The 23,534-nt window shown below is 41.7% G+C and overlaps 1 protein-coding gene across 1 annotated transcript in view; it reads left to right on the top strand.

Annotated features, from left to right (window-relative positions):
- LOC124546222 (zinc carboxypeptidase-like) overlaps positions 1–5,532 on the top strand; it is a 59,250-nt gene extending 53,718 nt beyond the window's left edge. The window contains exon 9 of the mRNA XM_047125021.1: positions 5,202–5,532. Within this exon, the coding sequence (XP_046980977.1) occupies positions 5,202–5,398 (197 nt within the window). The 3' untranslated portion in view covers positions 5,399–5,532. The remainder of the gene's footprint in view (positions 1–5,201) is intronic.
- Positions 5,533–23,534: the final 18,002 nt, after the last annotated feature.

Here is a 23,534-nt window from a genome sequence, read left to right as displayed (position 1 = left end):
TGACTTGTGTCAATTTCTAATTTTTCCATCGTGTTAGCCAGTACACTGATTTCATCTACGATACTGGCGTTAGCCACCTGGATATTATCTACTCTTTCGCTCAGTTCTTGCACCGCATTGGGTATGGTTTCATAGTTTTGTCTCAAACTAACAATGTCACTTTGCATAGCTTCCAAAGATTGCATTAACTGCAAGTCTCTCTCATGCTGGCATCGATCACGCTCTGCTTGTTCATGCATAAACGTAGCTTGGAAATTGAGCATGCGCTCGAACATAACTCTTAATGATTGCACTCCTGACACCTCTGGTCCGTGTCTAGTGCGTGTGGGTGGCACAGTGTTTCTACTTTCAACTGAATCACTGGCTGGCAGTGGCAACATTTCTTGCCCTTCTGCCCCCAGATTCTCACATTGTACTTCCTGAACTACGCCACTAACATTACTTTGTGCCCCACTTTCTAACTCGGTATCACTGCTTGCTAACTGTTGTTCATTATCCATGTTTATATTTTTCTGACTACGCAATCTAACCATAGTCAACAAAGGAAACAAAATCTGAACTAAATATCCTAACACTCAGGTTTCACTGACATAATCACACAAGAAATGGTCATTTGTTGAAACACACTTATTATATACTACGATTACTAACTACTCCAATGTCCTGTTATATTTAAAAAAAAAACACTAACTACAAGCACACCACTAATGATCCGAGAACACCGCACTGAGGCTAATTTACTACCTACAGGACAACTACACTGTAGCTTTACCCTTTAGTGATCTATCTTGGGTGCAGCTGCCCGCTGGTATTGTGGTAGGTAATTAATTTTTTGATATAATCAGCTCTCTTCTTCAGCTTGCCTCTGGGTATATAGTGTTCTCATGCAAAAAATCATATACGGGTATTACCACACAATATTGGTTAGGCAGTACATACAATACATGAAAAAATTATTAATTGTTCTCCAACAAAGTTCGACTACAATAATTCCCTAATTATCTCATGGGTATTTTGTGGCCACTGCTTATTCGGGCCCCACGTTGGGCGCCAGTTTGATGAGAAAAAAATATATATATATTTATTATGTAAAAAATGAATGGATGAAAATGGGGAAGAAATGGCTATAAATATTTTTGTTATTTACTCTTTCAGTACGAACTTTGTTGTAGAACCCCTTATTTACGTGTGGTAATAAAAATTCATTTAGACAGAATTAAGCACATTTAAAATTACGTGAACTTTAGCAACCCTCTCATGCTGATAAATTCAAACTAACTGACAAATAACATTTATGACTTTGAAAATTATTTAAATTAAATTTTTTATGTATTTCGGCCTTGGCACACATTTTCCAAATGCAGTGGTTTTTTTTTAAATATTTACTGAATTCTTTCCCGGCGTTAGCTATGGAACACAAGACTGTCTCTGTTAGCATAAAATGGTTAAATATTGCCAAGCCGACCTGAACGTTTAATTATCATTGACAAAACACACTTCACTATACGTTTAAGTTATTTGCTTTAGAAATTGAAAGGACCAACAGATTAACAACTTCAACGTTAATTATCCGCCTATGAATGCACAAATGTAAAACCAGTAATAAATTCAGTCAGCCTCAGGATCGCTGTAAAAGAAAAATATTTCGTAGTTCACTGCTAATTTTACCTGCTCCCGATTAACGAGTTTGGTTAATTTTATAGCGGAACAATTTTTTAAATAGCCGCCGCTGCAAAAATTTCGGTCGCGGCACAGCCCAGCAACACCAACGATAATCGCTAAGAGAGCTGAAAATTCTTTAAAGAAATATTATAGATGACATGGGCAAGCTAATTTACATTAGTAATACACTATTTTGATAAATTATAATGTATTTAGATCATAACAATAATTAAAATTACACACCTTTATAATTTCTCCTCTAATGGCGGCTAAAGATAGATACAGACAAAAGAAGTCTACTCATTCATATAACGCTACGTCACAGGTTCCTCTCTCAGCTCTCGAGGGAGACGACAAAGAATGCACACTATGTAGTGCTATTTATAGTATTGCTGATAATAAATATCTCTTTGTAATCTTACAACATTATTTTCGTCTGTGGCTATATTTTACATTTTTTCATCGCAGATATTAACATATTTCGTAATTACATTATGAGTATAGAAATATTACAATCATAAATACATCGAGAATATTATTACAGAAAATATTACAATAATAACCATCGTCCTTTATACAAAATTAAATAATATTTTTTGTTAAACAATTACAGTACATACGAATTGCTTCATAGCGGCGTACATAGTACAATTAAATGTCATTTCATTTTATTAATAGTGTGTGTGCGCTGCCAGGGAATGTTAAAATACCGAGCAGCATACATAGCACACGCCCGTTGGGCATTTTGATCACATTAGCCATACATCAACACAATATCGACCTTTTCCGCAATTGATAAACGGTCCATTTTAACACGGGTAATGTATCACGAAACAAATACTGGTGGAATGTTACGTGGTACCACGTACTTATACGTTTGTGACTATTACAGCGCCATCTATCACAAAGCGAAAAAAGTAGCCCAACTAAAACATTCATATTTCTTTACATACTACACGAATATGTAATAAAAAATGGGGGTTCCTATTTTAAAAAAAAACGCAGTTGATATGCGTTTGACCTATGGCAGCGCCATCTAGCGGGAAACCATAGACCCATCTGCTTTCCCCCTTCAAGCTAGACGAGTTTCGTTCTTTGTAGTATTTTCGTTTGATGCTTATTGCTTAAGATATTTGGTCTGGTCACTATCAATGGACCACCCTGTATACTCTACCATCTCTTTTCATCTGATGGTCAGTATCCGGTGCTGAATTTGGCTCCTGAACTGGCGAACAGCTGGTCTGGCGAATTAGCATAAGCGCACCTTGCTTCTTCTGTGGAAGATGGAGAGTCTGACTTCATTTACGTGAGAAACCGTAAATTTTTACAGTTTACAGGAAAAGGTCTGTAGTAGTAAATATCTGTTTGTTACCGATCGTATGGGTCTAGCAATAGTGAAACGCGTACCTCATATTTCAAACGTTTGACGCTATTATACTCATTTCCCGCAGTTGTTGTTGTTGTTGTTGTTGTTGTGGTCTTCAGTCCTGAGACTGGTCTGATGCAGCTCTCCATGCTACTCTATCCTGTGCAAGCTTCTTCATCTCCCAGTACCTACTGCAGCCTACATCCTTCTGAATATTCTTAGTGTATTCATCTCTTGGTCTCCCTCTACAATTTTTACCCTCCACGCTACCCTCCAATACTAAATTGGTGATCCCTTGATGCCTCAGAATATGCCCTTCTTCTAATCAAGTTGTGCCACAAATTTCTCTTCTCTCCAACTCTATTCAATACCTCCTCATTAGTTATGTGATCTACCCATCTAATCTTCAGGATTCCTCTGTAGCACCACATTTCGAAAGCTTCTATTCTCTTCTTGTCTGAACTATTTATCGTCCATGTTTTACTTCCATACATGGCTACACTCCATACAAATACTTTCAGAAACGACTTCCTTACACTTAAATCTAAACTCGATGTTAACAAATTTCTCTTCTTCAGAAACGCTTTCCTTCCCATTGCCAGTCTACATTTTATATCTTCTCTACTTTGACCCTCATCAGTCATTTTGCTCCCGAAATAGCAAAACTCCTTTACTACTTTAAGTGTCTCATTTCCTAATCTAATTCCCGCAGCATCACCTGACTTAATTCGACTACACTCCATTATCCTCGTTTTTCTGCCGGCCGCGGTGGCCGTGCGGTTCTAGGCGTTGCTGTCCGGAACCGCTGGACTGCTACGGTCGCAGGTTCGAATCCTGCCTCGGGCATTGATGTGTGTGATGTCCTTAGGTTAGTTAGGTTTAAGTAGTTCTAAGTTCTAGGGGACTGATGACCTAAGATATTAAGTCCCATAGTGCTCAGAGCCATTTGAACCATTTTTTTCGTTTTGCTTTTGTTGATGTTCATATTACACCCTCCTTTCAAGACACTGTCCATTCCATTCAACTGCTCTTCCAAGTCCTTTGCTGTCTCTGACAGAATTACAATGTCATCGGCGAACCTCTAAGTTTTTATTTCTTCTCCATGGATTTTAATACCTACTCTGATTTTTTTTTTTTGTTTCCTATATTGCTTGCTCAATATACAGACTGAATAACATCGGGCATAGGCTACAACCCTGTCTGACTCCCTTCCCAACCACTGCTTCCCTTTCATGTCCCTCGACTCTTATAATTGCCATCTGATTTCTGTACAAATTGTAAATAGCCTTTCGCTCCCTGTATTTTACCCCTGCCTCCTTTAGAATTTGTAAGAGAATATTCCAGTCAAAATTATCAAAAGCTTTCTCTAAGTCTACAAATGCTAGAAACGTAGGTTTGCCTTTCCTTAAACTTTCTTCTAAGATAAGTCGTAAGGTCAGTATTGCCTCATGTGTTCCAATATTTGTACGGAATCCAAACTGATCTTCCCCAAGGTCGGCTTCTACCAGTTTTTCCATTCGTCTGTAAAGAATTCGTGTTGGTATTTTGCAGCTGTGACTTATTAAACTGATAGTTCGGTAATTTTCACATCTGTCAACACCTGCTTCCTTTGGGATTGGAAATATTATATTCTTCTTGAAGTCTGAGGATATTTTGCCTGTCTCATACATCTTGCTCACCAGATGGTAGAGTTTTGTCAGGAATGGCTCTCCCAAGGCCGTCAGTAGTTCTAATGGAATGTTATCTACTCCTTGGGCCTTGTTTCGACTCAGGTCTTTCAGTGCTCTGTCAAACTCTTCACGCAGTATCGTATCTCCCATTTCATCTACATCCTCTTCCAGTTCCATAATATTGTCCTCAAGTACATCGCCCTTGTACAGTCCCTCTATATATTCCTTCCACCTTTCTGCTTTCCCTTCTTTGCTTAGAACTGGGTTTCCATCTGAGCTCTTGATATTCATGCAAGTGGCTCTTTTTTCTCCAAAGGTCTCTTTAATTTTCCTGTAGCCGGTATCTATCTTACCCCTAGTGAGATAAGCCTCTACATCCTTACATTTGTCCTCTAGCCATTCCCGCAGTAGGAGTGTGAAGTAACCCGGCGCTGGTAGCAGCAGCTCTAGTGCCCCACGGTCAGTGTGAGGCAGCGAACCTGAGGGGAGTCCACCTGTTGCAGACCCGGCCGCCGGCGGCTCCATCGACTGGGTGAAGAAGGCGCTGGGCACGCGCTTCGTGTTCGAGTGGGAGCTGCGCGACGAGGGCCAGTACGGCTTCCTGCTGCCCGCGGACCAGATCGTGCCCACCGCGCTAGAGACCATCGACAGTATGGTCGCCATCCTGCAGGAAGCGGTGGCGCGCACCGCCAGCCGCTAGGGGAGCGACGCCCGGCTGTCGCACCAAAGAAGAAAGACTGCTCCAGACGGAAGTCAAGCATTTACTCAAATTGGAGGAGTAACTTCTTAAAAAAAGAGTCTTTGTGCTTGCCAAGAAAAAAAAGTGAAGATCACCAAGAAACATAGTAAGACAGGCTTAGTAAAACAGTGTAAAATAAGAATTGTCTTTCGTAATTCAACAGATAAACTAAAAGCCTTTCTCGATGCATTCTTTCAACCATTGTTACAATTTTGTTTTTAATATCAGTTTTGGATACCATGTATCTCAAAAAGTATCAGTGTAACAAATAGCTCTTATACACTTTTCTTTTTGTTTCTCTCTTATCACACTTCTTGTGTCACCTAAACGCGTCTTGAAGTTTACTGGTATATCAGGTTGGTGCAAAAGTTCTTAGCATTTTTGTTTTGCATATTGGTATTCCGGTTGCTATGGGTTTATTATTAGATTGTCATTTTTTACTTGTAGTTCGCTGTTACTATTCGAGCTTACATATTGTCATTTTGTCATCTGGAGATAGTTAATGGAGCTGTGGCGCAAAAAAATGGAGTGCTAAGTGGAGAAATCGGAACATTTCCGACATATTCTTCTGTTTAAGATCAAAAGATGGCAGACAGCAGCGTATGCAGCCAGGAACATTTACGCTGTGTATGGGGATAATGCCATTGGAGAATAAAAAGGCAAGAAAATAGTTTTTTCTTTTTAAGAAGGGTCCTTTTTAAGACTCTCCACGTTCAGAAAGACCTTAGGGGTTTGGTGAAGATTGTTTAAACTCATTAATCCACAATGGTCCACGTCAGTGTACTCGAGGAGTTTATCCCGATAGCATTTTTTGTTCTGGTACACGGGATGAAACCATTACGGATCGTTCTAAACCACTACGAAACATGAATCTGGCGTGGAGTATCAAATGGTGTTTATGCTTTTTCAGGGATCCTGTTTTGCCCCCTCGTTTGGCGTCATCAAAAATGGTTCAAATGGCTCTGAGCAGTATGGGACTTAACATCTATGGTCATCAGTCCCCTAGAACTTAGAACTACTTAAACCTAACTAATCTAAGGACAGCACACAACACCCAGCCATCACGAGGCAGAGAAAATCCCTGACCCCGCCGGGAATCGAACTCGGGAACCCGGGCGTGGGAAGCGAGAACGCTACCGCACGACCACGAGATGCGGGCGGCGTCATCACGGGGAGGGGGGAGGGGAGACGCTGCGCAGTTGGCACAGGTGTGATTAAAACGGTAGAGCATCTCTGTAAGACTCCCCAGTTCGACAACACCCTCGGTGAGGACGACGCACATTTATTGAGCATTTCAAAAATGTTTCTGAATCCTCGGTATCCTTTCGATTTCGTATGCGACCAGCAGGCGATGGCTCAGTGACGTTGCGTCAATCAGCCATAGAGGGTTGAAAATGTTTGCCTGTCTCACTGGCTCCCAGGAACCAGTCAATGGCTTTCTCGGTACAGGAACATTTTTATTAAAGTGCTCCACAAAGGTGTACAAGTGAAACCGATGGTGTTGCCGAACTGGGGGTCTTAGGAAGACCTGTTGCTGTTTTATTCAGGTATGAAGTGCCTCCTCTACAACCATGGCATTTTTGATGATACCTCCAAGTTCATCACGTTACTGAGCCACTTAGACAGGCATGCAGACATTATCAATGACACTGTTTTGTAGCCTCCGGCTACCAGCTTATGCAACACGGGAAAGATATCGCTCCTCTAATGCCTCAGCAAAATACCGGAACAATGAATAGCCAAGTTATTTGTAATCGAAGTTTAGGCACCAAAACGCCCTCCCAACTCTGGAGACGTCAATGAACATTAATTGACGTGAGACTCATGCCAGATCACACCATGTGGACGCTGTGAATGACGAAGTTACCTCGTAACTTAAAGTCCGCGACATGTTGGGGCCCAATTTTCACCCGTTATGAGCAGCCCCCTCCACTAGCCACTTGCAGCCAATAATATTCATTCTCTTTCCAAGTGGGCAGCAGCGAGTTACAGCTAGACAGTGAGAACCTCGCTCCTACACACCACACTGTTGCCGTACTTCGCGATAGCCGAATTATTCATTCAACTGTCAGTTTTTTTATTCTTGTAACAGTATAGGTGTGAATGTGTATCTTGCAAATGTTTAAGTGCGATTTAAAAAAAAGAACCAGGTGACAGCAATAAAGGCGAAGTGCTTCACAAACAGGCGAGGGGAATTATTTACCGCATTTATAACTGTGTCAAACGTGAATTGGAGAGCTGGTGTCCCACTGTTGACAAAGATACAAGAACGGACTCCAGAACCATGTGGTGCCGGCAAGAGAACTGTAAAGAGAATTGTAAACGAAAGCGTCAGAGCTGTAAAAACCGTTGAAAATGTTGGTTTCGTGTCGCATTGAAATGGCAAGGAATCTGCAACACAAATGAACGGTTTTAACAACGATGTTTTAAAGTTGCCCATATGAATGATGAATGCCCGACATTACAAAAACACGTTATAGTTATGCAGGAGAAAATTAGCTTCAATGGTAAGTGCTTTGTCAATGTAAAGAATTTTAAAAGACTTTGGTTCCTGATATGCTAAGAAGAGAGTTTTCAGTTCAAAGAAGTGACATAGGTGCAGCACAAACTACATCCCATACACAGGATGGATCATAATTAATGGCGTAAACGCACACAGTTGAAAGTACACGATACTAGAAGCAAAAAAGTCTCAGCAATTGTTCATTACAAGAGAGATGTTTCAAAGAAGCGAGGATGAAAAAGCTCTTAACGTATGCATTTTACAGAACATGTTTACTGGACGTTTTTTTCTTGTTTTGGTCTCTACTGCCACTTCCAAAAACATGGAACGCAAAGAGCTTGCAGTAGGAGAGATTTGATTCAAGGTATCGATGATGAAAAATTGCTCGTAGCTCTTAAGGTATGCATTTTTGACCCTATGTTTACTGAGACTTCTTTGCTTCTAGTATCGTGTACTTTCAACTGTATGCGCTTAAGCCATTAATTATGATACACGCTGTATAGATTCATGATACAAGAAAAGGAGATAGTGCAGCAGCGTATTACCTTGATGAAACATGAGTCAATTAGAATCATTCCAGGAAGATGTTTTCGTAGGAATAGGTTCGCAGATAATTATTCTGCATGCTGACTCTTCGTTTGGTTTGGTTTCTGAGAGTAAGCTTGTATTTACGTGTAAGAAAAACAGCAGTGACTACTATTCTGAAATGAAAGCTGTCAGTTTCGTGACGTGATTCACAATTCTAGTCACGCCTTGCTTCGAAGTCGGCCACTACCAGTTATAATTCAACTGTTACAGAGAAAACACCAAGTATAAACACCAGAAGAGCGGATATTTTTCCCTGGCTTAAAAATAAAAATATTAAGTACAGTATATACCAGACTCGTGCTGATCTCCTGCAGCTTGTTAATTTATAAAAGTCGCGTGTGAGAACGTACAAGCTTGACTTCCTTGCACGTGAATGGGGTCACACAGTTTTGCATTTACCCACGTGTCACTGTCAATGTAGCCCTATGGCATTAATTTGGGCAAAGGGTAAGGCTACGTGGAAGAAAAAAAAAACTTTCAAGATAACATTCACTGAACCGCTTGTGCATGAGGCAATAGACAACACCTGTAGCGTGGGCACAGTCTTTGTGGCATGCTGAAAAGCTGCAGAAAGAATAATTTGACAGGGAGGTGATTATGTATATAAGCCTTGAACCTATCATCGTAAATTTATAATCAAGTTGTTCGGAAACAGATTCAAATAGAACTGACGGTGGTATTACGATGTAGACTTTGGAACAAAGTAACAAGATTTCTTAGTTTTAAAGACTCGTGGTTTAAAACATGTGTTTCTCAACATATCAGTTGCGTACATAATAATGAGAACTTTCTAGCGTCTTTGATTAGGACTTTGTATCCTTTGAATTAAGCAGGCTATAATGTTCAACATACTGCCCAAGGAGAAGTTAAGCTTCTCCCCTCATGCTGTATGCTCTAATAACACGCGGGAATGCAGCTGGATAGATTCGTCAAAAGTCCGACATTTCCACATGTAAATCCCTGCCATTTTCAAGGTACGAATTGGGTAAGGCCCCAAAAAGACAGTAACTGTCACTTGTCGAGACATCGGTCGTTTTCGATGTTATCGGTCATCATTCCCTGGAGTTTTTTGCTTGTTCAATGGATTATAAATGTGGTCTCTCAAAGTAATGTGGAACTAGTTAGATTACACTCATAAAGCCCGTGAACCGCGAAAAATATGACAGCTTACAGACCATTTTTACGACAGTATTTTCATTAGTCTTTTCTACCACTAATTCTTTTTTATCTGCAATGATTAGACTTAACTACAGTCAAATACATCAACACACACACGCTTAATACACATTTTTAAAAATTCTATTGAGGAAAAGCAGTTGTCAAGCAAACATAATGATTTCGGTTTGTGCTTGAAGCTAATTTTATTGTGTATTAAATTTTTACTTATAATACGGTTAAAATCGCAATAAATGATAATTATTGCAAGCAGTTTCAATGATCTTGTCGTTAGACAGTTGCCATGAGAAAAGCTGTGTCAGCTGTTCTTGTCTCCCGATGTCACGCGCAGTAAATCTGAGGAGCAGTGGACGCAACAATGTCAAGACGTGAATGAATATTTCTCTCATGATAACTGATCGAAATTGGTTTCCCCCATAGATTTGAACGTTTAATATGATGTACCGTAAGCAAATGAGCCTGACTGTTGTTTACAGCAATGCAGTTTGGCAAAACAGGCTTTGTTTGCCCGCCCTCTGCTGCCGCGCATGCGCAATTCTCATCCCTTCGCTGCTCTGCCTCTATGCACTGAAGCGCCGTCTTATGTGATGCAAGCTATAGCAATGATCTCGCATGAGCATGAGAATTTAGAAAGGAAACTGGTTTTGGCAGAGAGACTTCTAGCGGTGTTACAATATCGACAATGCATTAATTCAGTGGACAACAACGACAAGCTCTGCCTCAGTCAGGCGCGACGCTGCCCAGGATGGCATGGCTCACACCTGCCCGTATAGCGACCCCCAGCCAGTCAAACGGGTTGCCAGCTGACAACAGCGCTCCACATGCTGAGAAAAAGACGTACCCAAACCTTTGTTGGTTTCACGCACATTTCGGCGACAAAACACTCAACTGCAAGGCTCCTTGCAGTCATCCAAACAGGAAGAACGATCCGCAATAGGCGCTCCAGATCGTTGTGCTACTACAAGTCGTTTGCGTATTCGACGCACGAGCCAGTCAAATTGTACACCATCACCACGTGAGGGCAGTAGACTCTATATCCTGGACCATACTCGCAACCAATATTGTCTTGCCCTACTGGGTCTGAGGTGAGTGCCGTCCCACAGGACTACCACCACGGGGAAAAAAAACTTAATCTACCTTCCAATGTTGTACGGCGAACGATTTGCATGTTGTAGTATACGGTACCACATCTCGAACCAAGGACCTGGGTTCAGAAGATATGTTTTCGTAGCAATTATTCATTGCCAACGTCAAGGAATTTGTGCTGGAGGTTGAGTTTCTAAGACATTTTCATCTCCCCCTCTTGATTTGACACGTGGAACTCTTCTACATCACAGTAGTGGACGTTCTGTAACCATGATCACTGGCACACCATCGCCATCCATGCTGCTGCTTTTTGTAGAATCCAGCTGGCAAACCCTTCTTTCTTCTGACACACTCAATCATGGTCAACAAATACTTCGAGACTCTCTGGCATCAGTGTTGATATTACAACCCACTCAGTGCTGCTTAACAATGAACAAGAGACACTTCACCTAAACGGAGCGAACCACTCTATAAATGGTAAAATTCGTGCATCTACGGATGAGTTCGTAACTGCACATCCATACTTTGAACAGATCATTAAAGAACGACCTCATCATTCCGACAGTATCACCATCCACGTGCCAAGTCAGGGGAGAGATGAAAATGTCTTATGTTAGAAAGTCACCCTCCATTACAGACTCCCTGACGTCGGCAATGAAAAACTTCCATGAAAAAGGGTCCTAGGGTCATAACGAGGTAAAAATACATTGCACCAGCCAAAATGTCGCCCCACCGTCAATACTGTTCTCAAACATGGGATGAGCTGTGAATGTAGGCTTTCCCGGTATATACTGCTGCTGAAATTTTCTCGGGCTTCCATCGCGGATTTTCGACGCAGTTACCCGGATGGAAGCCCGAGAAGATTTCATCATGGGATGAGCTGTTTGACGTTCGTAAGCAGCAGGAAATTGCCCTGACTACTGTCAAACAATTGACAGTGCGGCGAATCGTTGTGTTGGAAGAGCCCCAGAGAGTAGTGTACCCGTGATACCTATACAAAAGGTACCTCTCCTGTGGATCGTGTCTCCTCTGCAGAAAGTACAGGATATGTCATTACCTGTTCACTTGATTGTAAGTTGTGTCAGTTGTAGGTCTAGGCAAACGCCGCAGGGAGTGGCCGCGAGGTTAGAGGCGCAATGTCACGAATCGGGCCGCCACTCCCGCCGGAGGTTCGAGTCCTCCCTCGGGCGTGGGCGTGTGTGTGCGTGTGTGTGTGTGTGTGTGTGTGTGTGTTTGTGTGTGTGTTTGTGTGTGTGTGTGTGTGTGTGTGTGTGTGTGTGTGTGTTGTCTATAGCGTAAGTTAGTTTAAGTAATGTGTAAGTCTAGGGACCGATGACCTCAGCAGTTTGCTCCCATAGGAATTCACACATCAAGGAAAAACTGCACGGGGTGTATGAGGAACAGGGAGGACTCAGGCTGTTGTACCGATCCTCTAATCAACAAGTTTGATGTGCTGTCTTTCACCAACTGAAACTGAGCTAGTGGGGCTCCCATTACTTGTTTTGTGGATACCTGTTATGTCCGGTATCAGGAGGCAGCAGTTGCAAAAGGACAGGGGTCTATTAATCTTCACCATTTCAAACGTACGGCAAACGATGGTATACCTTAGGAAAATGGCAGCAAGGAACAGGAAAGGGCACCAGGTGCACTCAGTGTGTATGCCCGAGGGCCTCATTCAACATGTTTAAGAGGCTATTCCGACAGCCATTCAGGGAACAGTATGTATCCAACTGCAGATTGTGCTGCATGTTGGAACAAATGATGCCTGTCGTCTGGGTTCTGAGGTCATTCTTGGGTCATTCCAGCGACTGGCAAAGAAGGTTGAGAAGACCAGCCTTGTGTGAGGAGTTTCAACGAAGCCCACAATTTGCAGCATTGTCCCCAGAACTGAACACGGCCCCTTGGCTCTAAGTCGAGTGGAAGGACTGTACCAGAGACTTCGAAGGCTCTGTGGCAAGCTAGGCAGCGGATTTCTGGGCTTGCGCCATAGGGTTGAGAACTGTAGGGCCACCTAACAGTGTAAGATCGAAAGAAATGCCTCTCACAGCTGAAAGTATTAAATTCCTAATGGTAAACTGCCGAAGCATTCGCAACAAAGTGTCAGAGTTTGAAGCGCTCATGAAAAGCAATGAAGCTTACATAATACTAGGTACAAAAAGCTGGCTGAGCCCGAAATTGACAGTAGTGAAATTGTTGTGGAAAATTTAAGTGTGTATCGAAAGGACAGGCAGATGGGAAATGGAACTGGTGTATTTATCGCAGTAGACAAGAAACTCAAATCGTTGGAATCCCAGAAAATGAAGCTGCATATGAGATTGTTTGGGTAAAACTCAGTATCGGGAGTGGGCATAAAATGATAACTGGATCCTTCAATCGCCTATCAGACTCATCTCCTGATGTAACCGAAAACTGAAGAGAAACCCTCAGTTCACTTTTACGTAAGTTCCCAAGTCATACTGTAATACTTTAATCAGCCAACAATTAATGGGGAAAATTACAATTTCATTAGTGGTGAGCGTGATAAAACATCCTGCGAATCCTTACTAAACGCCTTCTTCGGAAACTATCAAGAAAAGATAGTTAAGAACCCCACTCATGTTGAAAATATATTGGCTCTAATGGCAACAAATAGACCTGACGTCTTTGAGGATGTCAAATAAAACACCTTTCAGCTGTCTAGTTTCCAAACTTATTTTATTTGGCTACCAGTTTGGAAAGTAGACGGCTGAAAGACGTTTAATCTGACACCCTGTATCGAACAGCCGACTCCCGCAACCATCTCTGAAAAGATGAACATACAAAGACTTGGCGTCTTTGAAAAAGTCCAATTCGAAATTGATATCCGTGACCATGACGCGGTAGTGGCAGCAATGATTACCAAAGTACAAAGGACAAATAAAACAGCAGAAAGATAGAAAGATACATATATGTTCAGTAAACTAGACAAAAATTCAGTAGTGTCATATTTCAATGAGGAACTCGAAACTTTCAGTATAGGACAGGAGCATGTGGTGGAACTCTGGCTCAAGTTTAAGAGAATAGTTAACCACGCACAGGATATATATGTACCCAGTAAAACAGTTCATAATGGGAGGGAACCTCCATGGTATACAGTCACTGTAAAGAAACTTAAAAAGAAACGGAGAATACTGCATAATAGGGGTAAAGCAAAGAGTAGGGCTACAGATAGAGAGATGCTGAATGAAACGCATTTGGTTGTCAAGAGAACGATGCGTGATGCCTTCAGCGAGTACCGTAGCAGAATATTGTCATGTGATCTTTCGCAGAACCCAAAGAAATTCTGGTTGTATGTAAAGACTGGTGGTGGCACCAAAGTTAGTGTCCAGTCACTAGCGAATGAGACAGGAACGCTAACTGAGGATGGTAAAACAAAAGTTGAAATGCCTAACTCCGTTTTCAAATGTTCCTTTACAAAGAAAATCCCAGGCGAATTGCCCCAATTTAGTCCTAGTACCATATGAAAGGATGAATGAAATATTATTAGTGCCAGTGGTGCTGAGAAACAGCTGAAGTCGTTAAAGTTGAACAAAGCTCCAGGGCCCGTTGGAATCCCTGTCAGATTCCGTAACGAATTTTCGGCTCAGTTATCCCCTCTCCTAACTTTATCGTAAATCCATCGAACAAAAATTGTGCCCAGTTATTGGGAAAAGCGCAGGTCACAACCATCTACAAGAAGGGTAGCAGAAGTGACTCACAAAGAAAACCGTCCAATATCCTTGACATCGATTTGTTGTAGAATCTTAGAATATATTCTGAGCTCAAGCGGAATGAGGTATCTTGAACGGAATGGTCTGTTCAAAGCCGACCAGCATGGATTTCGAAAACATCGATCATGTGAAATCCAACTCGCACTTTTCTCACATGACATACTGAAAGCTTTGGATCAAGGCAACCAGGTAGATGCAGTGTTTCCTGGTTTCCGAAAAACATTTGACTCAGTACCGCACCCACGCTTATTGTCAAAAGTACGATCTTATGGAGTATCAAGTGAAATTTGTGACTGGATTGAGGATTTTTTGGTAGGGAGGACATAGCACGGCCGGCCAGGGAGGCCGAGCGGTTCTAGGCGCTACAGTCTGGAACCGCGCGACCGCTATGGTCGCAGGTTCGAATCCTGCCTCGGGCATGGATGTGTGTGATGTCCTTAGGTTAGTTAGGTTTAAGTAGTTCTAAGTTCTAGGGGACTGATGACCTCAGAAGTTGAGTCCCATAGTGCTCAGAGCCATTTGAACCATTTGACATAGCATGTTATCTTGGTTGGAAAGTCATCGTCAGATGTAGAAGTAATTTCGGGTGTGCCCCAGGGAAGTGTGTTGGGATCTTTGCTGTTCATATATATTATATATATTAATAGTACAATCAGGCTTTTCGTAGATGATGCCGTTATCTATAACGAAGTACTATCTGAGAGAAGCTGCATAAGTATTCAGTCAGACATTCAACGTGGTGCAGAGATTGGCAACTTGCTCTAAGTGTTTAGAAATGTAAAAAAATATTGCACTTCAAAATACGAAAAAATGTAGTATCCTATGATTATTATATCAGTGAGTCACTGTTGGTATCGACAAACACATACAAACACGTCGGCGTAACACTTCGTAGGGATATGAAATGGAATGATGATATAGGTTTTGTCGTGGCTAAACCAGATGGTAGACTTCGGTTTATTGGTAGAATACTGGAGAAGTGCAATCAGTCTGCAAAACAGATTGCTTACAAATCACTTGTGCGACCAGTTCTAGAATATTGCTCAAGTGTATGGGACCCATACCAGATTGGAATAACAGCGTATATTGAACGTATAGAGAGAAGGGCAGCACGAATAGTCACAGATTTGTTTAACCCATGGGAGAGTGTCACAGAGATGTTGAAGGAACTGAACTAGCAGACTCTTTAAAAAAGACTATCTCGAGAAAGTCTATTAACAAAGTTTCAGGAACCGGCTTGAAATGATTACTCGAGGGATACATTACAACCCCGTACGTATCGCTCACCTAAGGATTTTGAGGATAAGATTAGACTAATTACTGCACGCACAGAGGCATTCTAACAATTATTCTTCCCACGCTCCTTACATGCACGAAACAGAAAGAATCCTAGTAACTGGTAGAATGTGATGTACCCTCTGATATACAACTCACGGTAGGTTGCAGAGAATAGATGTAGAAGTAGATGTAGATGAATGAATAAGCGAGCTTGGCGCAGCCAACAAAAGTTAGATACCCAACTTCGGACCAGCCTGCACCATGTGCACAGCACTGACACAGGTCAGTATAGAGTATACATCTTCAGTTGCCCTGCACCTACCTAGTGTGACCCCCAGACCCTCACATGTGTAGTTTAGAAAATGTGCTATCCACAACGGAACTGTTCATAAAATAAACATCATGCTGGGCCTTCCAGTCCAACATCATATGCATAGATTAGCTCCAGTTTAAATTTACACGAGCGAATTCGCTATCGAGAAGCTATTACAAGCCAATATCATCAGGCAGTCAAATAGTCCTTAGGCCTTACCCATTTACCTTGTACCTAAGAAGGATGGCATATTTAGACTTTTGTGCTATGACTATTGAGGGCTCAATGCCCGCACCATTCTGGACAGTTATCTATTTCCGAATATTCATAACATATCAGGTGCTTCTGTGTTCAATGTATTGGAACGTAAAAAGGCATACTTGCAAATTACTATGAGACGAGAGGATGTACCGAATATAGATATTTTCACCCGTTTTGGACTATATCAACTCCTTTACATGTGATAGACTCAAAAATGCAGTACAGACTTGGCAAATGTCCTTAGACAATGTTGTTTCAAAGTTTTCCTTTTGCTACGCCTACTTAGACGAAATTTTAGTCTTCACTGATTCTCAGCATGAACACGATGAGCATCTCACATCAGTTTTTTATGCACCACACAGACTTTGAGTCATAGCCATTTGTCATAAATCTCAACTGCAACAGCCAATAGTTCGCTTCCTTGGTCATTCACTTAGGAGCGAAGGCATACAGTCAACAATATACTGAGATCATTAGTCAACTAACATAGTCACAGAACTATCAAGAGTAACGCCAATCCCTTGGCTTGGTAAATTTTTATCGCGAACACCTACTGTGGACCTGCTACCTAGACGCCTTGATAAATGCAAACCTACAACAGGTAAAACAGAAATGCAATGTACTACGTAAATTCGACAGACATCTGAGCACATTAGAGCTACTTTTCCCAGGCTACTACATTGACACACTTTAAATCTCTCGATCATCTGAGATGCAAGCGATTCTGCGATTCTGTGAGTGGAGCAGTTCTCCAGCATTAATAGCAGGTATGCAACAAACGATAAGCTTCTTTTCCGAAATGTTGACTGACTCCTTGCAAACTTCCGAGCTCTTTCAGATGCAACCATGACTTTAATAAAATGGCAAAGGTAATTTAAATCAGAACACTTTGAGGAGTTGTGGTCTAAATAACAACTGATTTATTCTTTCTTATCATCACATGACAAATGATGGCTAAAGAAGCGCCACACAAACATTTTATCTTTCAATAATATGAGGTCTATAATTAACAAAGTGATCAGCCGTGGATCAACGCATCACACTAACTGGAACTAATCGCTTCATCTGACTTCATAAATGTGAATCTGTGGTATGGACCAAAAATTACGCTTCTATCAAGCATCTATACTCTACTATTCCATAAATCAAAATATGGTTCCAAAGAACAGGGTGCTGAGAAGCATATATTAGAGCCTTATGCCGTAGCAGCGAATACTTTAGCCTTCTGCAGGTGAGGGCGGCACAGCACGATGCTGTCGCCGAGTGCAGTCACGGACAGCGGCACTCTGTTATTAACAGCACGCGCCCGAAAATTGCAAGTACGCGGTCTCGCATTCGGTTGATTCGGAATGCAGGTACTTCCCTATGAGCCTCTGAAACCCCGGTGGATTCCAGTGTGCAGGTGGACCCGTTTGCTGGTCTGCCAAACCAATTTGACTCTGCGACACGACCATGAGTGATGAAGTATCTCAAACGTTTAGATGGCCGACTCAAAACAATGAAGTACACTCATACATACCTCAATGTGTGCATAATGCAAGAAGCAGTACCTCTGACAGTTCAGATGGTGACTGGCACCACTAGCAAAGGACACAAGTCTCACCGCCTAGGTAAAACGGTTCAAATGGCTCTAAGCACTATGGGACTTAACATCTGAGGTCATCAGTCCCCTAGACTTAGAACTACTTAAACCTAAATAACCTAAGGACATCACACACATCCATGGCCGAGGCAGGATTCGAACCTGCGACCGTAGCAGCAGCGCGGTTCCGGACTGAAACGCCTAGAACCGCTCGGCCACAGTGGCCGGCCCGTCTAGGTAAAGACATGCCGTTTTTTACTAGTGAAGCGCCAGTACAAGAGTGATCTTCTCTTTCTCTACAGCTTTCCTCCACAGCTCGGTAGCATAGCACATTTGCCTGCTTAGACTACACCCACTTTATCACATGCCAATCACGAGCTGGAGCTCGGCATTCGAAGCTGGGAGACCGCCCCTCTGCTCTGCATACACAGATTTGACCAACCAGCGACTTTAAAAATTAATTGGGAGAAAAGGAAAAAGATTCAGCTTCCCCACTCTTTTCCACACGTTTACGCCGTGTCTCTGCTAAAAGCATGACTTAAATGAAACCACAGCCCTCCATAAAAAGATCGCTCTCTCTCCTGTTGCATCTATTTCGATCTTTCCAAAGAAAGGCCACAAACTCGCTAAAAGCCACGTGCCTTCACAAATATGTTTTGTAGCACAGTCTGGACACCTGGTCGCCACTGCCCTGTCCCAAGAAATTCGCAAAAACTCTCAGCCATCTCATCCACTTTCTACCTAACAGGGGCCCATACACTGTTTTATAGCCGGCCATCAGGACGCAAGTAAAAGCTGCAGTGACTCCTCGGCCCTAGTCAGCTTACCTGGACGCTGCCGCCGACTGACCGGCGCCACCCAACGTGTCTGCGCAATGAGACTGTGGGACTTTGCTGTCAGCAAACGTTTTCACCCAAGTTCCGCAGAAAACAGCTTCCTTCGGCTCTGGGCCGCCAAACGCTTTTACTGCTGTCAATTAATTCGGCACCCTCTTCCTTCGAACATAGGTAAAGCCTACCGCTATGCCTTCACGAGAGCACACAAGCAAGAGCGTTAACTACTGCCGATCATTTCATCATGTGACTGAAGTCAGATCATATCGAATGTGACAACCAAGTAATAAAGATCACCTTCCCTATGAACATTAAGCAGCATGGCACTATATCAAAAGTGAGAGTGCCCTGCAATCTTTCATCCTAGCATAAGTAGTCGGGTCACAGCAGAGAGTTGTTAACACTGTTTGGAGCAGTTCGATTCTTTAAATATGATGTGGAAATCAGGGATTTGATTATGTATACTGATCATCATTGTTTTGCAGTTTCACTTGCAATCCCATTTGCAAAAATAAATAAAGGTAAGAGTGAAGTAATATTATTTGGAAGACACAAAGGGTTCAATGGGAATATTACTTTGAATGGAGAACCCCTCAAAGTGGTAGACAGTTTCACTTATTTAGGGAGTGAAATATCTAGTGATTGAAGAATAACCAACGAAATTAATAGGAGGCTACAGAAGGGAGGCAATTTGTACCAAACAATAAAACACCTGATTAGGAATAAGGAAGTTTCAGAAAAAGCAAAACTCCTTATGTATAAGTACATAGAGCGTCGTTTCACAATTTCATTTGCAATCCCACAAAAAATTGGTACCCATGGCGTTTTCACCATTTAGATTATATTGTACAGTTCACAACAGACGTTACACATCTTCATGGCACAAGCATTGTCATGTCATATTATCTCTCCAGGAACAATGCATTCTCAGTAGATACAAACTATGCAAACTAGAAGAAGCGCAACTACAGGACACACAATTATGCAGACTCTTACATGACATCACAACTAGACTGAGCATAGAATGCCATACTGTTCCCAGCTACTCAAAACCAGTACAGTATCATGTTTCACAGAATCATCTTCAACCACTAGTACCTCTCAGCACACAGAGACTCATTTTATTTGAACTATGTGGGCTGGCCCTTGCAGGGTTCCTCCAACAATGAAGCTTGTCATGGCCACATATCGAAAAAGACTGTAAAACTTGTTCGCGAGAATGTGCTGCTTACCAATGGTCTAAAACACTGTCCTTCAGATCAGGAAGAAACTGGATGTGTCTCTGACAGACACAATCTTCCAGATATCCCCACAACCAGAAATCACATAGATTTCAGTTAGATGATGTGGAAAGCTACACATCTTGAAATTGCCAAGAGGTCATGTGGCCATTACCAAAGGTTTCGTGAAACAAATCTTTCACCTGGAAAGCAACATGTGTTGTAAAAACAGTGGTGTGAGCACAGTTGTGTTCCTGCAAAGCTGGAATTGTGTATTGTGCATAAGGTCTTTATAACTTGCAAATGTCACTGTACACATCACCCTCATTCCACTGGATAAGCTGTGAGGAACTGTCGACCATACCATGTTACAGATGCAGCATATTGCAGCATATTGCTGAGCCAGGAGACAATACTGAACACATGGAAGTTGTGACCATATCCTAACAAACATGTCAGAGCCACTGTTTCCTGCACCAACACCACCTTCTGGCTGCCAGCGCCATATTTTCAATTTGTGGCAGAAACTGGAACTATATTTTTTCGGCATTCTCCATTAGTGCGCTGATTAATGAACATACCTATAATGTTTCAGGATCCTGTGATCCATACAGCCTGCACTGCACCACTCGGAACACAGTTGATTTAATAACCACTCAGTACATCCACCTTATAGCCTCTTTCCTTCTCCACTGTCCTACATATGACACAGTCAACCAGACTTGTAGTGTGACTCAAGGTTCTGTTCTTTCACTCCTCCTTTACATCCTGCAACCTGCAGACATTCCCTAACTGACACCCACACCCACCCCCTGCAATATTCTGACATGATGCACCTATACACTCACCATACCCACCAACTATCCTATTCCTTCCTTCAGCAGCACTTGAATCTCCTGGTTGAGTGGTGCAATACATGGAAACTTCAAGTAAATCCGCAGAAAATCTGAACCACTTGGCATTTCCATTGCCTAACATCCATCTATTTACTTAAAACCGACACATCCATGAACTAAAACTTGATGAAAAGCTAACAAGAAATGCATGCATCCTTACTACCTAACATGAAGCTCAAAACCAACTAAAACTTCTAAAATGACTGACAAGCTGCACCTGGTGTATAAATCCTTCTGTCAATAACCTCATCTATAAATCCCTCATCTGCCCCATCGAAACTTACGCAAATGTTGTCGGGATCTCTGCCTCCTCTAAATTTAATAAGTTCCTTAAAATCCTGGAAAGACATGTATTCTGCATTGCCTGTCACGTCTGCTTACCATCCCTGATGTGTATTCTATATCACCTTATCCATTTACCACACCTCCTTCTCTTCCTAGAGTACCTAAGGATCCAATAAATTAATCACACTATCCAGTTCTATCACCCAGTATCCCATGCACCAATCACCAATTCAGGTACCCTGCTGTTTTACTACATCAATGGTCCACCTTCCATGCACCTACATGCATCTTCCATCCTCTCCCACTGGAATTTAGACCAACTCTCCAACAATGCAATTTGTCCCGAGGTATATCCTTCTTTCCAAACTTTGTCACAATGCTCCACCTCACACCATCCTGCTATTGTTTTAGAATGACTTCATTTGCTGTTTCTAGTGAGGAATATTTTTTAGAGTTTATTGTTGCTGTGGTAGAGGAACACATTAATTTCAAACTGAAATCGAGGCTGAAAACGACTTCAGTTTACAGATTGATGCATAGCTCAGCATCTAAATGTTCAAATGTGTGTGAAATCTTATGGGACTTAGCTGCTAAGGTCATCAGTCCCTAAGCTGACGCACTACTTAACCTAAATTATCCTAAGGACGAACACACATACCCCTGCCCGAGGGAGGACTCGAACCTCCGCAAGGACCAGTCGCACAGTCCATGACTGCAGCGCCCTAGACCGCTCAGCTAATCCCATGCAGCAGCTCAGTGTCTTATACTCAGATAAGTGAGTACAAAACAGTCGTTTCATGGGACTAGCTAACACTATTGCGACTTATATCGTAGAAGTTGGTGTCTAGTTTTACTTGTAAGATTACAGAAGCAGGAGAGTGAGACAGAAAGAGTTAGCTCAGAGATTTCTGTTAGGTGTTGACATGCTCTTCTGCATATATACTGTTGCAAAAATTACACTTCCAAGGACAAGTTCATTTTATTGACAGTGGTGTGACAGATAATACAATGCTGCAGGAGTATATGATAACAAATGCCAGTCAAATGAAACACGCCTGTCCTAGTAAAGGATGCCCAAACAGCCACATCAGTACACACTATACCCCCTCTGTCTAAAACATAGCTGTGTATTCATGCGTGAGAACTGTCATAAGGGTGCCAAATGGCACCCTGTGACACCTTGCACCTTTTGTTGCAATTTAGCAATGGGATGGCAAGTATCCACAAAGAGATCATCTTACAAGCAAAGAGCATATTGTCCTATTGATGCCAAAACAAGGACTGTGTATTTTATCTGTTTTCACACACAGTTAAATGTTAACAGTCAGATATACTGGGTGAAATGCCAATTTTATTGTTTGAAAATAACACGTGTTCCACAATGTTAAAAATATATAGAGACTACAAACCTAGAAATCAGTAGCAGTCAAACTATAAACAAAAAAATTAAATTCCCACAACTGTTTTGAGTTACATCAGATTTCTCTTCAGTGCACTGTTCACGTATTGTGACATGTACAGTTCGATCGCTCAGCAACCTGCAATAATTCTCATGTTGTTATCTTGGAATCATCTTTTTCTCATACAATGTTTTCACTCATAACTCTTTTTTATGTGTACGTCTTGGCAATGTGAAAATGCTCATCCTTTACTCTACAAAGCTACTTCAGTACAGACCCCATCCAGTTCTGTCTTATAAAACACTGAAAAACATTCTTCTTATAGTGGAGTACAAAACTTTAAAGGAGACAATCAGTCTTGACTGCAAAAATATTTTTAAAAGATTGTCATGGTAACCAGTTTCAGTCTTCAGCATATCTTGACATATATTTATGCTCCACTTTGTGTCTCTGCACACCAATTAAGGAGAAAAATACCAGTCTGATGATGACTGTCAGTAATGAAATTGGTTAATGCACCACAGAAATAAAATATTTTTGCAGTCAAGACTGATTATTTCTTTTAAATTTCAATACATATCATTGTATTTCCATTAATGTTATCAAAAATTATTAGAGTTCAGTGGAATTTTGAGAATAGCCTTTTCATCAATTTTTTCAGTTGAAAATAATAACAGCATACAGTATAGTTGTTACAATGAAGGATTGAGGATTTCTCTTCCGACTTCAAATGATTTTTGCCCCTCCTACAGATACAAATACGCTGGAACATACTTACTTCTCATACCTGTCTTGGACTGAAGTCACACTCCATTTCTGTACAATACGTTTAATAAATATGTGGTCACTGGACTGCAAATTTGAATTGTCCTTGTGCAGGGCAATCCCCACAGAAATAAATGTAGAGACCTGCTGACCTCGACTTGTGTGATGTCTTGTAGCATCATC

Source organism: Schistocerca americana, chromosome 1 (genome assembly GCF_021461395.2).
Source record: "Schistocerca americana isolate TAMUIC-IGC-003095 chromosome 1, iqSchAmer2.1, whole genome shotgun sequence".
Lineage (NCBI taxonomy): Eukaryota > Metazoa > Arthropoda > Insecta > Orthoptera > Acrididae > Schistocerca > Schistocerca americana.
The sequence above is the reverse complement of the archived record's forward strand: the minus strand, read 5'-3'. Positions and strand labels throughout refer to the sequence as shown.